The sequence below is a fragment of the Phalacrocorax carbo genome, chromosome 1, assembly GCF_963921805.1.
Source record: "Phalacrocorax carbo chromosome 1, bPhaCar2.1, whole genome shotgun sequence".
NCBI lineage: Eukaryota > Metazoa > Chordata > Aves > Suliformes > Phalacrocoracidae > Phalacrocorax > Phalacrocorax carbo.
In genome coordinates this window covers 55,122,116-55,137,998 of record NC_087513.1, presented here as the reverse complement: position 1 = coordinate 55,137,998, position 15,883 = coordinate 55,122,116, and the positions used below count along the sequence as shown (strand labels likewise).

Sequence of the window (15,883 nt, the reverse complement as noted above, 5' to 3'; positions counted from 1 at the left end):
TCCAAACAAATCAGACAAGATTTTAATATGTATATCAATAGCAAGAGATACAAATGATTGCTCATTTCCCTTTTTTATTATTGAGGTGCTCTATTAGTAATCCAGAATATCAACATGCCTAAGCATGATGATGAGTTTTGATTGCTAGCTCAGAATTAATCACCCAACCCTACCCATATGAATTCTTGAAGACCTGTCTGGGTGTGGTTTTAGTCAACATTTTCTGATTTCTACCTTCATTTACTAGTGAAAGCCTCTTTATGTTACTACCTAGTGTTGGTTCAAGTCAGTCATGCTACACTTGCAGGAGTCAGCAGAGTATTTTTAAGCAGCTGGCAGCTACAAGATAAACTCATCAAGCAATGACCTATTATTCAACAACAACTTCCTATGGAAGCATTCCAAACTAGTCTGAAATTCTTCAAGATTCATCAGTATTTAGCCCAAACAGAAGAGCTGTTCAATAGTGCAAAACAGCATTACATAAAAAAATTATTTCCTCCAGCACTGGTCATGAATATTGACCGGCATCTATTACTCAGTTGTATTTATATAGGAATCTTTTCCAAAAATAGCTTCACAAGCTATAACATCCTATAGCAAATCTATTTAGTAGACTTGTCTAATAAGCTTGTAGCAGCTTCAAGCTGCTTAAACAAAATATAAGACGACAGTCAGCTCCGAAATGTACAGAAGTCATTTGACATTACAGTAGAAACCCTATTCAGGAAAAAAACTGATGTTAACATCTCTACAGCATCATAAGTTATCACTATTAAATATTTATAGATTTTAATACAGGTACGGTAACTCACATATTTTGCCTCGAACTTCTTGGCTAGCATTTCTACTTCATGCCGCTCACGTTGTTCATCATTAAATGGATCTTCCGAGTGAACTGACTTCTTCTGAAAAATACAGAAGTTAAATATTCATTCCATAAGCCACACACAGACTACATCTAATAAAAACCTATTAAATGTCAATAAACAATGCTGTCATGACTAAGTGGTCAGAATTTATACTAAGAGTCCAAATACTTACTTTATTCTCCAAAAAAATAGTTTGATCTGTTCAATTATCATTCAGTTACTTTTCTTCTAATGAGAACACAAGCAGAAAAGTTAAGAGGAATACTGAGATTTATATTCTCCCAAGCATTCCATTACAACTTCAGCTGAAAGTATAAGCATAAGAGAGAACTATGGCCATTTGAGGTTCAAAGAGAAAGAACTCTAAATACAACTCCTTTTCACTTCTGCTTCCACTGGTGCCTCTTACTGATGATGTGGTCCATCTAGGTACAATACAGAAGATGTACTCGGTACAATAATCAGCAGGGAAGCAGACAGAAGACTAAAAAGCTCAGTAAGTTACAAGCATAACTAATCTAACTCCTTTAACTCTTGTACTATTGGTTTTTTCTTCAGATAATTTCAGTTACCATGGCATGAATTCTACAAGATTGCCACTGTGACAGCCACAAGGACAACAGATATTTAATATTCCAGCTGTAGAAATAAGCAAAAAGCACCTCCCTCCCCTTTTTTTTTTGAGAAAGATTTTCACTGACATGAAGTCAATGAACAGTAATCAAGGGTATACATAGGTTTATTTTTTAAAAAGGTATGGCAGAGAAACAGGGCTGCCTTCTTCACACGAGAGTTCACATAAAATACAGTAACTGTTGGAAGGGAGTGAAGGTACTAGTATGCTAAAATATGGTGGAATGGAGTTCCATTTTACAGAACTTTATAGATGACAATTAACTTTACTGTACAGAGACCACTCAATGAATAAGCAAAAATTTATGGTAGACTAAGACAGAACAAAAATCCAGCACTAGGTTCAGAAAAGCAAGATTCTTCCTCCACAGTATGAAAGCCAATAGATTGGCTAAGTGGTGACCAAATAGTGAAACTACCTCAACAACAGTATCAAGACCAACGTGATGAGTAAGGTAAGTTGATCAAAACTGCAAACACCACATAATTATCTTATATTTTATCAACTAAGTATTTAGAGAAAATATTAATAGAGGTTATAGTTAACCCTGAACCATAAGTTTAAGCTACATACATATTTTCTTCAGGCACAATTTAAAATACAGCTCCATTCATGCAAGACTTTTTCTGCTTCTAGCTGGGAAAACATATTCCACATCTTCTGCTAGGCAAATTTTTTTTTAAATTGTGAAATGAGACAAGATTGAGGCCAGAGGTCAAGCAAAATTTAGTACCTAAGTGTTAACTTGCCTTTCTCCACCAAACTCTCAAAGCTGTAGCTGACCATCACTTTGATTAGTTAAGTGCTACTGGCATCTCAAATTTAAGCAAGTTTTGGTGGTTTCTGAGGTCCCTGATGAATGGTTCTCAGACTTTTGCTGCAACTTTAAGACAGTACTACTTCAGCTCCTTTGCAGCCTGCTTGACAGAAGCCAACTCAGGCTTCTGGCTCACCCGCTTTTGAGTTGTTTTACTTATGTACCAACCTTCAACTGCACCAACAGAAAAGGGAGCGCACTTTCACTTCTGCCAGTTTAAGAGGCAGAACTCTTAAGCCTTCAATCACACTAACTTTACATAAGTAATTACTGCCAAAAGATTAACTTTACCAACAACCCTATCAAAGGATGTTCTCTTTACCAAGGCAAAAAAAAAGCAGGACAAGGACAGCATGAGATTCTGACATAAACATTTCCACTAGCTTCTGATTCAGGCTAGAAACCCAAATTTGGAGTAAAAAAAATAGAAGTTGCTTTCATCTTGTTGAATAAGTTTGGGGATTCGCTACTGTTTCATAAAGAGAACTATTAAAGCAATGTTTGAAATTACTTCTGTGCACCAGCCTTTGCCTTCCCAGAACAGCCTGCCTCCAGAGAACCTTTCTTGGTTGCTCCAGTTCCAAGCAACACAACAAGATCGCAAGACAAGCTCCTAATTTTGCAATGTTGAACTTCAATGGGAATAGTTACAAGGAAGTCGAGCAACTTCTTAAAAGGGATAAGGAGTCAACACCACCTTTCAGAGAATCCAATCAATATTCACCCTACAAAAACAGTTTGCATAGCTAAGTTCATAAGAACTTTTCATTTTAAACTGAATCGTTACTGAAACAACAAACTTGGAAATCCAAAACTCCATTTAAAACCACAGCATTGACTGCAGACTAGTTACTACCTACTTGGAAAGAGCAAATCTAAGATTCCGCAGAAGAGTAGTTGGAGGCCAGGCATTTCTTGGTCAAGCTTCATTTTAACAAGGTAGTTTTCTCTGCTGCATTAACTGGTAAAAATCACATCTATTCTACTCCACAAGCAAGATCAGTTTTCGTTTCAATTTTTTCCTACTTTAGGACATTCAACAGGTTACGTAATTTGTTGGTCTGAGAACTACTAGGGTAAAAACCAGACTTGTGTCATCCTAAGCCTCCTGCACTGTGCAGAATAAATTCTCCTCTTGTATTGGCTTTAACTATGAAGGAACCAGCATTCACTAATTTTATTCCTGTCTAAAATATATTTCCCCTCTTTTCATACAGATTAATATAAGATTTTAATTCCTCCCTACCATATCAGAGCAGCTTTTCCAGCTTCTACCACATAGCAAGCAAGAAGCTACTGACAAGCCAAGTACACAACAGTTTTTAAACGAGAATAAAAGTCCAGAATAACTTTAAAAGGATCAAGTTTATGACACTGTTTTACATAATGAGCTGATTGTTCCACACAGTCCAGCAACAGACAGACCATTATAATCCATTCATTTCAATATGCACTTTACAGAGAGCTGAAAAACATACACAGTTTCTTATAAAGCACTTCTATAGCTATTTCTACCTGAAAAGCGGTCTCAACCCAACTGTACCAATAATCCCCTAAGTCAATGCTCCCCCCCAGAAGATGTGGAATTTGCATCAGAACTACATAAAGTAATTTTATTAAGTCATTTATATTTCATAAAGTCATTTTATGTGATTATGTCATTAACATATTACCAACCTCCAGAAAAAGGCAGTTATGGAACTGGGAATTGCCCGTGGAAAAAGTCAGCCTCCACATATTAAACCACTTAAAAACACTACTACAGTTTTCACCTTCATATAGGAACTGCTCAGAAAGGTGGCACTTCACAGAGCAGCAGAGTACTGCTAGAATAATTCAGAGGAGTCATAACTGGCACTGTTTGCCCAGTACAGCTGTAGGACAGGATGAACAGAAGGAACCTTTTAACTTGCATCAGAACATCTCAGAGGGATTAAAATCAGAGTAATTTGATTTTTCTGTCTTCCACATTTGAACACAATCTAGTTCTACATCCCTCCTACTACAGAACAAAAAAAGCAAGCAGACTGATAAGTACAGTTATAGCCTCGTCATCAGCTAGTAACACCTTGGTTCATAAAACAGAGGTTTTAATTATTGTTCTGTTTGTGCTGGATGTAAAAATCCAATGGCAGTATCAGTACTAGTATTTGAGCTTTGCTTTAATCACCAGACCTACCACAACCTTCTCAGTAGTAATTATTCCCTTACCCTTTGCCCTGTCCAAGATGATGTAAACTTTCTCTAAAATTGTCGGTACACCAGAATTAAAAGGAGCCACAAATACCTAAACCAAGTGCAACCTCAGTATCCTCAACTCACTAAGAACGAGTGCGTCCAGGTTAAGGACATGTGTCTCTCCTTCCTACTTCAACACTGGGTCCTGTTGATTAGCTAATGCTGATTGCTTCTTCAAGTTGTCTGCACAAGCTTTTCTCCTTAAAAACCAAAGTAGTTCGAGTACCAAATATTATCTGGTTGGGAGGAACAGGAAAAGGGAAAGTACTTCTTTACCTTGAATGAAGTTCTTACCTGTTACAGGTAAAGTTCTCATTTTAATATTAACTCTCATCCATCCCTGCCCCCCCACCCGCCAAGAGTACAGAAACTCATCTCCAAGTCTGCTAATGCTCACTTCACTGCTTCTCAAGGCTGAGAGCAAAGCCGGGCTAATAGCTCCTCATTTACCTGCACACAGCCTACTGACAATCCGGAACACCGACCGGCATGATAACAGTCTCGCTTAGCTGCCAGAAAAAGCTTCCAGGAAGGAAGGATGCAACACTACCGCTCCCCGGGCAGGCAAGGTGAGAGGAAGGGAGCTGGGGTAAGCGGGCCACAAAAACCCGGCGCTCCCGCGCCCCTGCTCGCAGCAAACGCCGGGAGCTCCCGGAAAAGCCACTCGGGATCCCTAGTCCAGCTCAGGGCCGACAAGTGCGAAGTCTCCCCTTCTACCGTCCCGTCCCCCCCTAAGGGCACAGACGCAACCCCGGTCCCAGAGGAGCCCGGAGCGACGGCGAGGCCGCCGGACTTCCCTCCAGGGCGCCGCCCCGCCGGGCCGGGACCACCCCTGAGCAGGACGGGGCGCCGATAACGTTATCGGCGAGGCCGCGGACGCGGGCAGCTGGCCCTGGGCGGGGAGGGAGGACGGGCGGGCGGCGGGGCCCGGCCCGGCGGGAGGGGAGGGGGAAGGGGAAAGGAAGGGGAGGTCCCGTACCCGCGAGTCCCCGCACAGCAGCAGCTCCGGGTAGCTGAACTCCACGCAGCCCTCCTCGGTGGGGTCCTTCAGCACCACCTCCAGGCGGACCGTCTGGCGGAGCGGGAGCGCCTCTTGCGGCGGCTCCTGCCGGCTGCTCTGGCGCGGCGGCGGTGGTAGCTGCTGCTGCGGCGGCGGCGGCAGCGGCGGCGGCTCGGGCCGGGGGGGCTCCCGCTGCGGCTGCTGCTCCGGCCGGCCGGTCTCCCGGGGCGGCTCCAGGCGGGCGGCGCTCTCCCGGGGCGGCGGCGGCTCCGGCCGGGAGAGCTCGTGCGGCGGCTCTGGGGGCGCCAACAGCGGCGCCTCGCGGCCCGCCGCCGGCGGCTCCAGCTCGCGGCCCCCCGGCTCCCGCTCCAGCGCCGGGCTCTCGCCCTCGCGGCGCCTCACGGGTGACAGGCTAATAAACGGCACCCGCCGCGGCTCCGCCATCCTCCTCCTCCTCCTCCTCCTCGGCCGACCCCCCACCCCCCGCCCGCCCGCCGTTCGCCGGCCCCCGCCTCACGCGTTCGGTGACACCGCTCTCCGCGCTCCCTCCCACCGGCTCCTCCTCCTCCTCCTCCTCCTCCTCCTCCTCCTCCTCCCTCTCCCCTCCCCCCACCGCCGCCCGGTCGGAGCTGCCCCCTACGTTCTCCTCGCCGCCTCCACCCCCGCCATCTTGGCGCCCCCCCACATAAATAGAAGCAGGCCCGCAGGCCGCGCAGGCGCACCGCGGGCGCCGACACCGGCGCGCCGCCCCGCGTCGCTGTTGTTATTGCTCAGCTTCCCCCCGACGTCAGCGCGGCCGCCGGCGCCTACACGCCGCGGCGGCCGGCGCCCGCCCCCGGTTGCCTTGGCGATGTGCACGCTGCCCGCCGTCGGCGCCTTAAAGGGCCCGCGGCCCGCAGCCTGCACCGGGACTGCTCGCCGCCCTGGCGGCTGCCCCGCCCGCCGGCACAACCGTCGCGGGGCAATGGCGGCCGCCCCTCCGCCTCCCCTCTCCTTCCGCCTTCCACCTCGCGGCTTCCCGAGGGCGGCCTTTGGCTCCAGGGGAGAGGCCTCGACTGGGATCGCCCCCGTCCCCTGAGGCGCGGGGCGGGAGGAAGGGGCAGCCCCGGCCCGGGCTTCTCGGGGTTGACGGGGCGGCGGGAGCACTCGATGGGACGGGGGCTGCTCCCGCCGCCGGCAGCGGGGGTGAGGGGGCTGTGCGATGCTCCTCCGCTCGGGGCAGCGTGGGGTGGCCGCCGGGCCCGCGGGCCTGCTTAGAGGAAGGTGCTCTGAGGCCTCTGGAATTCAGCCGTTGTAGGTCAGTCACCAGAGAAAAAAAAACACCCTTAAATCCAAAACACGGTCGAGAGTTCAGTTGCGGGCGAGACCGACCGTTTCCAGGCTGGAGGGGCGACGGTACGAACGCGCCTTGTCTTGGTGGCATCAACTCACACCGTATGAAGCGCCGCTGGATCGGCAGAGATCAGGGTTTGACAAAATTGCTCCGTGAAGGGTCAAGCCCAGCGTGCTCCTGCAGAACAGCAGGCGCTGCTCTGGTCGGCAGGCTGTCCTCTGAGGAGAGGCAGCTTGTCCTGCGGCCGTGCCTGGGCTTCAGGGTACCGGTTCTGGCTGTGGATTGGCGAGAAGAGTTGACCTCTAGACAGGACAACGCAAGGAAGGCAGGGTATGAGCAGCAGCGAGACTTCCTTCTTGAGCAGGAGCTGCCTGGAAACAGTGCAAGTGTTTCAGTCTGTCACCACCTACACTGACAGACTGATGGCTGGTATTTCCAGATGGAGGTGTGCCACCAAGGCATGGCTAAGTTTCAGGAAGATATGAACATCTTCACGTGCATTTTGTTCTCCAGCTTCATTGGAGCGGAGAGAAAGGCGGTAGCATTTTTCGCTCTTTTTTAGGCTCAGAAATACTAGGTAGGAGGGGTTTTGTCCTCGTTTTAAAAATGTACTCAAGTTATGCAAAGCAAACATAATTTACATATGTATATTATTTTGGATAATTATAGCAGACCATTCTGTGCAGCACATTACTCGGCTTTCCAGACTGCATTCATCACAGTGCTTGATGTTTTCCTTTCATTGCATATGAAGTCTTTTGACTTGACTGCTTGCTTTCATCTAGGCTCCAGAGAAGATCCATGACACTAGAATGGTGTTATTGAAAGTTATGATTTCACTAACAGGGAATGGAGGACATTCCGGAATACTGCTTGCAGTAGGAAGTCAGTGGAACAACTGACCTGATCTGAGAAACATAGGCTGTCTCCTTTTGAAGTTTGAAAGGCTTTGCTGAGTTAAAGGGACTTGTTTTGTCTTCAAACCTTGCATGTTCTAGTATGACTAGCAAGCTCAGTCGAGGTATGCCTCAAACATGTTTTTACTTTCAGCGTCATAATAAAATTATTTGGAAATCCCACTTGTTCTGTTCAGAATTTTCTACAGCTGATGATGCACATAATAGGCAATGTATTTCTGGATTCACACTGAGTAAGTATTGCTAAGTTCCAGACCTGTAGATCCTGCCAGGAAGATTCTAGTTCTCATCAAAGTTTCTATGTAGTCTACATAATTAAACCTTGTGATGGTAGAAAGGGGGCTTTCCTCAGCAGAAGAGCAATTTATTGCTCAAAAAACAAAAGTCTTTTGGGGAAATCACAGGCTCTTCTGCAGTTCTGCTGAATGCTTTTTTTCAGTTACAAGGTGGGAGACTAGACATTGAAATAATAACAGGAATACAACAATTTATGTTCGCAGGTAATACTTGGATGTATCCTTGGAAAGGTGTGAAGGTAAGCTGTGCGTTTTAAGCAGCCAGTTAATCAGTTCTGTTTTTCAGTCCCCTAAGATATGCATTTAGAAGTAATGAATGTAGGACAGATACTCCACAAGAAAATTAGTTTTGCAAGTGTCTGCATTCAGTACTTTAGATTATCTTGGTTGTAGTGTAGAATACAACTGGAATCACATCCTGGTCAGATTTTTAACATGCTTTTTAAGTAGGAAAAAATAAGCTGGATAGGAATAACTTATCTGACCCATAATAGGGTTACAGAGAAAAACAAAAGTAGTTCTTGGAAATGGTTTCAGGTAGCCATTTGTTTTAAGTTTTGAGATTGCAGACTTTGATAGTAGAAGCAGCCTTTTACATCTAAGGTTTTCGTAAGTATTTACTGGTTTGTTTATATACCCCCTCTTCCTCTCTCTCCTGGGAGTTTAATTAGATAAATAAACCCTCATATTTATGTGTTATCTAACCTCTGAACATCTTGGAGGACACATCTTTTTTTTTATGAGTCTCAACATTTGTTTAGCAACTAGACAAACGGTAGTTCTAGATCTTTGAATTGAAAGTGAAGTTACCAAAGACAGCTTGCTCTGGACCTGAGTAGCTGAATTAAATCAGAAGGAAACTTGGCAGCAGATCCAAGCGTAGCAGTTACTAGAATATGTTATTACATCTGGTCTAAGATACTGGAAGCACTCAGGAAAGACTCCCAAGAAACAAATCAAATCCACTAGATCTTAAGCTCTCCAGGAATTTAGTTCTGAATACACCAGAAGAGTTCCAGGCTTGTGCTATATGAAACAGTTTCAAGAGGAGTTAGCTTTGTATTTTTTTTATAATTGTTTTTCTGTTCTGCTACCTGGTTTGTTCTCTGGCGTTAAGTGTCTGAGGTATTGTTTGGACCCAGTAAGACGTGCTGCACTTGTCAGAGGAGCACAAAGTAAAACATATACAATAAAGAAAAAATAATTAGATATGTTTTGACAATTATTTTGCTTAGTCTCAGGATATGACCATGCTAACATAGTCCAACATAGAATACAGATTCCTTCCTTTTGCATGTTATCTGAAGGACAATTAATAATGAAAGTCTCCCTTGAAAGAGGCACATTAACGGTTAAAGAAAAATGTAACAACTGCAGAAAAAGTAATTTTGGGGTGAATTTGAACCTGCTTTTTATTTCACTGGTGAAAGCCAGTATAAGCAGATCATAAAAAGTGGATGCTGAGAACCACAGGTGCTACCACCACAGCAGTGAGTGGAAGTTGCTTGACCTGGCTTTGTTTCAAATACAGAAAACGATGGAGACAGCCCAGTCAGCCTCTACCCTGGTGTGGCTGGGATCTTCCTGCTCTGCCTTGGGATGGCTTCTCTGTCTGGGAGACAAACCTCTAGCACACTCTCTTCCTTTTGGGCTGTTAGTGTTTGTTGTGTTAGAGTCAGAGCTGTACCCTGTTTCATCACAGACCAGTGCTAGCTGCAATCCTGGACCTAATGGAAGCTGCTGTTCTGCCTGTATGGCTTCCCCTGTGCTGGATGGCCCACAGCAACAGGCCCATAGTCCCATCAGAAGGCAGAGCTGTCCTTATGATCAGTTGTGTCCATCTCCAGGGAGCTTGCTTTCAGTTTCGAAGGCTGAATACTTCACTTCCATGAGTTGTGAGGCTGTTGCCATAGGATGGGAATGTGGGGGAAAACATGTTCTGCTTATATCAATAATAAGTTTCCCTGCTCAAGCCTAGCACAGGATGGCAGTTTGTCTTCTGCTTTGCCTAAGGTGAGTGCTGGGACCTACATTGAGGTAGGAGCTATTTTGGTAGCCACCTCATGCCTGTGCCAGTCAAATCTCAGCCACTCAAAAGTCTCCAGGAGATGCTTCTACCAGGTTTGGGCTTTGGTGGGTTTTTTTTGTTTGGTTGGTTTTGGTTTTGTTTGGTTTTGTGTTTGGTTTTGGTTTTGGTTTTTGTTTTGTTTTTTTTTCTGAGAATATCCTCATTTTCCATGGGTTGCTTCCTCACTATATCTTCCTGGTATCTTGGTTTCTTATGGTCCAACCAGGCATCTTGTTGATCCTCATGGTCCTTTCACTGAAGCTACTGCCACAGCAGCTGCAACTTTCATTGCTGTGTCAGGGGATGATACAGCTGCAGGTAGGGTGGTGTTTGTGTAGCTTCTGCTAGAACTGCCGCTGCCTCACAAGAATCCACTGCACCGACAATGTGGCTGGCATTCCTGGTTTTCTATTTAATGAGGCTCTCTGAATTCAAGTGTGTTGTTTTTTTTTTTAACTTGTCTTCCCTCCTACAGTTTTACTAAGTTACTTCCTGCCAGATCCAGAATCAAGGAATAAAACCCCCCCTCTCTTTCCAAAACCAAGTACCAATGCCCTGCAAACCCTTTGGAAAACCAGTTTCTTTTATTTACAGGATCCTTCCCCTCATCTTCTTTTTTTTAAAATTATTATTCTTTTAACTAAAAATATTGTTTTCTGCAGAACATACCTCTAGCTTTCTTTGATCAGGCAGATGTGCTTAGAGTTGTAACCAGCTGCTCTGCCACATCCTAAAAAGGTCCAAGTACTCTATTCAGTGACATAAACAGTAGTTTAGAAGGACTGTAGGCAGGTAGAAAAATGCCAGATGTTGGGACAAGGAAGGGTGCATTAGCTTCAGGTAATTGGAATATACTTTACCAGGGCAGTAATACTCATTTATCACAATTTCAAGGCAGAGGAACTGTGACTGTGGACTTTATCCCATGCATTGGTCTACTGCTCCCCGTGAACTGGTCAAGCCTTACTTCTTGGAGAATTAAAGTTTGAGCCTATGAAACATTGGACTCCTTTTCAAGAACTTAAAGAAAAGCTTTGAACAAACCTGATCAAAAGTTCAAGGTTTCAATGACAATAGGAAGCTTTAAGTGTAGCAATAATTTTTATTCAAAAGGTAGTTACTGCTCCTGTAACTGGAAACATTTTTTACCTTTAGAAGTGGATTTAGGTATATCTTTTATTCACTTCCTGAAATGAGGAATGGTCTTCCAATATGGTATTACGTGCTAGGACAGCATAAATGGCAGTACTGGTGTCTAGCAGGTAGCCGAGAAAAACATGATGTTGGCTTTTATCTCATGTTAAAAATAAGCTAGAAACCAGAGCAAGTCTTCATGTTAGAAAAGTAAAGGGATTTACAGGACATGGCAGTGCGAGGTCCTCAACCAAAGGTGGGGATGTTATCTATCTGTGCTGTTCATGTGGCATTTCTCAATGACATGTTAAAAATGACACAACTTCTGTATGACTAGTGATTTTTATGATCTACAGAGTATTGTAACATTCTTTAAGCTAATAAATAGAATAAGATGGTTAACCTAAAGGAAACTCAGCGAAAATGGAAAGCTTCAAATGATGCATTTGCATGGAATAGCAGATTAGGAAGAAAAAGGGATGAGAGAAAACTCCTGAAATAAGAACTGCATCTTGGCCAAGGAGGAGCGAGCTGCTCCAAGAAGCTGCTGTTGGGAACAGCTTTTGATCCTGGAGAGGAGGTGAGATATTAAGACATTAAACATCAGCTCTTAAGCAGGTGCATTTTCCAAGCAGAATGCTGGTAATTTGTGCCCTCAGATAATGGTAGCAAAGTCAATTCTAACTAACAAGATAAGAACACTTTTCTAGCTACATCCTATTTTTTACCTAATTCTTAATAGTTGTTTCTGCGTCTGGTGTCAAGATTTCTTGCCAGAACAAGCACATGACTTTCATCTTTAAGCTTTCCTAATGTTAAGGGTGAACTCAGTTGAGGCTGACAAATAAGCTGTAAACTTCTCTACTTCTCCAGTAGTAATGATTCTAGGTTTAAGTGGTGTGTGGCCTCCATGTCTTAACTGAAATTAATTTGGGAATGTCAGCACCTGAAAGGTTTTCTCTGCCAAGCAGTGAAGATTAGTTTGAGGTGTAAAATCACTAGGAAATTCTTCCTTGCAGGTGTACCCTTTACGTTTCTAAGAAGAAGGGAGAAACAGAGGCAAAAAAATTAGACACCTGCTAAGTGGTCACAAGAAAATGAAAACCACCGAATTACTAAAGATTAAATAACATTTTAGCTAAAACCCCGGAATTTTCTTGTATATGTAAAGAACAGCAAGAAGGGATAAATCGGAAATAAACAGAAGATTTTGTAGAGGAGTACCCAGTAACACCCGCACACAAAAACTTAAAATACTTAAAAATACAAATATCTAGAAAGGGATGGAATTCAATGAACTGGTGAAGAAACAAATTGAGGAGCATCTGCCTGTCACATGTTGATTGTGTCTAACAATGTCACTTAAACCATACTTAAGCTGAGTTTAAAATTGAAGAGGAGCTGCTTTTGGAAAGAATAGATTTCCTTAATGGTAGCTCTTTTCTGATTCACACCTGTCCATTTGACAGTGTAAAAACACCTAGATATTTACAGAGATTGAGAGGGATTATGTGCTCTGGGGATTTGTCCCTCATTTTTTTCCTCATTTGCACCATTTCTTTAAAGATACTTGCAGTAAGGGATGCTTATCTCGATGAAAAGCTTGTTCCATCAGGCCAGCACCCCTGGAGGCAGTTGAAGATTACCAGCTTGTCTGAAACATTGGAGTCAGGTTATTGTCTTATCTCTGATGGTTTTATTCTTCCTGTAGTAATTAAAAACACACAAGGATATATGAGTCACAATTTCAAGTAACTACCCCACCCACCTGTAACATGAATAAGAAAGATGGGCCCCGTAGGGAATTCTCAGCTTGAATGACAATTTCTACAGTAAAGGAGTAGTAATGCTGTTTAATCAGGTAAAAGTGTCTGGAAGTAACTCGGCAATACAAAAGCTGATGTGTCATGGGTTTGCTCTTGCCGAGGGTTTCTTTTGTGAGTGCTGGCCTAGGACAAGACAAACACTCTCTCAGTGCCCATGAAACTGGAGCCAGTCAGCCTGCAGGCCGGACTAGCCTCCATCACTCACCACTGTGATATTTTCTGGGTTTTACTGAAATAGAAATAGTTTAATAATTATCAGAAATTTATTTCATTTATTAAATACTGTAATATATTAAAAATTAGTATAGTTATTGTTCAGGAAACAACTGTCAAGCAATGTTCACCCTCCTGAAAAGGAGAATTACATATAATACATATGTAGATTGCAAAGCAGCCTTCTAGAAATCATAAAGATATACAACATAATATTTGGCTGTGACCTTGGAGGAATTTTACCTCAGAGGAATTTTTTTTTTTTTTCTGTAGTTCCTCCTTTGACTTTCAGACTGATTTTACAAAAACTCCAATTTCCTCACCATTTTTTTCAATGCCTCTCAGCACTTTGGAAACTGCTTTTAATATAAAGTTCTACATCTAAATAAGGGCACATTATCACAGACAGCTGAGGGTGATTGCATAAACAAATTACCACGTTTCTAACATTCATACAAGCTTACAATCAGAATAGTCAGAAGCATATTTTGCATGTGCAGTTCAGCATTTTCGTAGTTCCATGATTTTATTTCCAAGCCAAATTGCCTTCAAAAAGTAAAGCACATATTCATCACTGAGAATTAACTACATACCGAACTTGCAGATTCAACACAAAGCTGCTTCTGAGTTGCCAAAGCATTAAAAATAGCATCTGAAAAATTACATATGAAAAACGATTTTCCATGCATGAATATTTCAAATAGACAAATGGAATTTTATTGAACTGTTTTCTTACCACCTCAAGTTGTATTTTGAGAAGACAAATGAAATTTAAAGATTTTTGAGCATATTAAAACAAGCATAGAATAGCAGCAATAGCAATGATGGTTTTAAGAATAGAGTGGATGCTATGCATCAGAAATGCATGTGAAAACAAGCTACACTTTCTGTACAACAGCTGTATTTCAAATGTAATTTTCCTGGCTTTAAAAGGATTCCCCCTTACACTGATAAGTAATTGTATGGTCAGATTTAACTTATATTGAGTACTTATCAGAATACTTCCTCACCGTTTTAAGAGACTGAATTATTTCTTAGTGTTGTACCGATTTCTAGTCCTCCATAGACTTAGCATATTTTACAGATTTTAATAAATCTTGGCTAGAATGCCTGGGAAGCAGAGAAAGGCAAGTAATGCTTAGAGGTGGGGCAAGGGGAGGCAGAGATAAGCAGAAACCAGCGGTACTTCGGCAGTATTTCGTGGTAGTCCTGCAAGGTCAATCCTGTCAGTGGATAGACGGGAAGGGAAAGCACTCGGTAGGGAAGGAGAGCGTGGGGAAGTGTAAAGTAGACACGGCAATAGAACCTGTTTGGGAATAACTAACTGAAGTGAGTGGGAAGTCTTGTAAAGCTTGCCTCAGAAATTACTTTGCTGTGACCTTGATATAGATAAACATTAACTTAGTTGACTTTACCCTAACAATACTATGGCACAGTGAAACAGGATCTCTCTATCTCAGAACAAAAACCCCAAAATAAATGACAGCCTGCTTTGTCAATGGCCCGTGAAGGACTGCTTAGTGTTGCCAAATTTAAGTGAAACTAGAGGAAAGGTAATTCTGGCAGGGGGAGATCATGACCACTGACTCAAAGACCACCTGCTCAAAAAACCCGCTGACCCAAAAGGTTAAAGAAGTAAAGGTCTCAAAAACCATAGTGGGCATGTGTGGTTATTTACGTGGGAGGTGAAGAATTTTAACCAATCATTTATCAATGAATAAATGAGATTATTAAATATGTTGATATCTTGTGTGTAAATAACCGTTAGTTTATATCAACGGTGTGCTGGTTTGTATGTTGCACCCATATCTGCACATTTACATAATAAAGGAAAGTACCTGGACTCTGGGTGTAAATTGGGTGAGCCAAATTTTTGGGAGAACAACCTGAAAATAGCTCTTCTGCCTTTAAATGGTGGGGAAAACCACCATTGTTTTATAGAAATAACTAACCTCCCAGTTTGTTCAATGATGACTAAGTTCAGGACATGTGGCATCATGAATAAGTCAGACAAAAGTAAGATTAAACTTGTAGGATACCAATATTATGATAACCATCAGTATTGGGAACATATCAGGCAGTTTAAGACCTGGTTTAGCAGTTTTTGTAGTTTAATTTTTTTCTAAAGTTTTCTTGGACACAGCTATCACACATGGGTTGACATTCAATAGATACATTCACCTGGTGGGATATGAATTAATTCACCCGCTCTGCAATGTAAGACACTGTGTTTTGTCACATAATGGCTACCCAACTAATGGCCTCACCACTGATGTGAGGGAAGAGAAAGATTACCAGTAGCTTTAGAGTAGACGGGCATAATGATCCCATCACGCTTAAAAAGGACAAAATCATCAAAGAAAATTATAGCTACTACAATGTGCAATGTAACTGTTAGAACTGAAGCATGGTTCTTTTCTACATGACATAAGCCATCTCAACATTATTATACGTATTCTTAAAATATGTTATCATATATTCTATAATTCTGTATTGTTGTGTGTGGTTTTTCACAGAACTCACCACATGGAAGTT

At 42.9% G+C, this 15,883-nt stretch overlaps 1 protein-coding gene across 3 annotated transcripts in view; it reads right to left on the bottom strand.

Moving 5' to 3' along the window:
* Positions 1-6,039, bottom strand: part of UBN2 (ubinuclein 2) — a 57,749-nt gene extending 51,710 nt beyond the window's left edge. Inside the window, exons 1-2 of one of the 3 annotated variants that reach the window (XM_064453010.1) lie at positions 5,541-6,039; positions 816-908 (exon numbers count right to left, since the gene is read on the bottom strand). In XM_064453010.1, coding sequence (XP_064309080.1) covers positions 816-908; positions 5,541-6,005 — 558 coding nt within the window. In that variant the 5' untranslated portion in view covers positions 6,006-6,039. Of the gene's footprint in view, positions 1-815; positions 909-5,011; positions 5,324-5,540 lie in introns of those variants that run through there. The other 2 variants (XM_064453019.1, XM_064453028.1) reach the window with 2 other exon arrangements.
* Between the last annotated feature and the right edge of the window lie 9,844 nt (positions 6,040-15,883).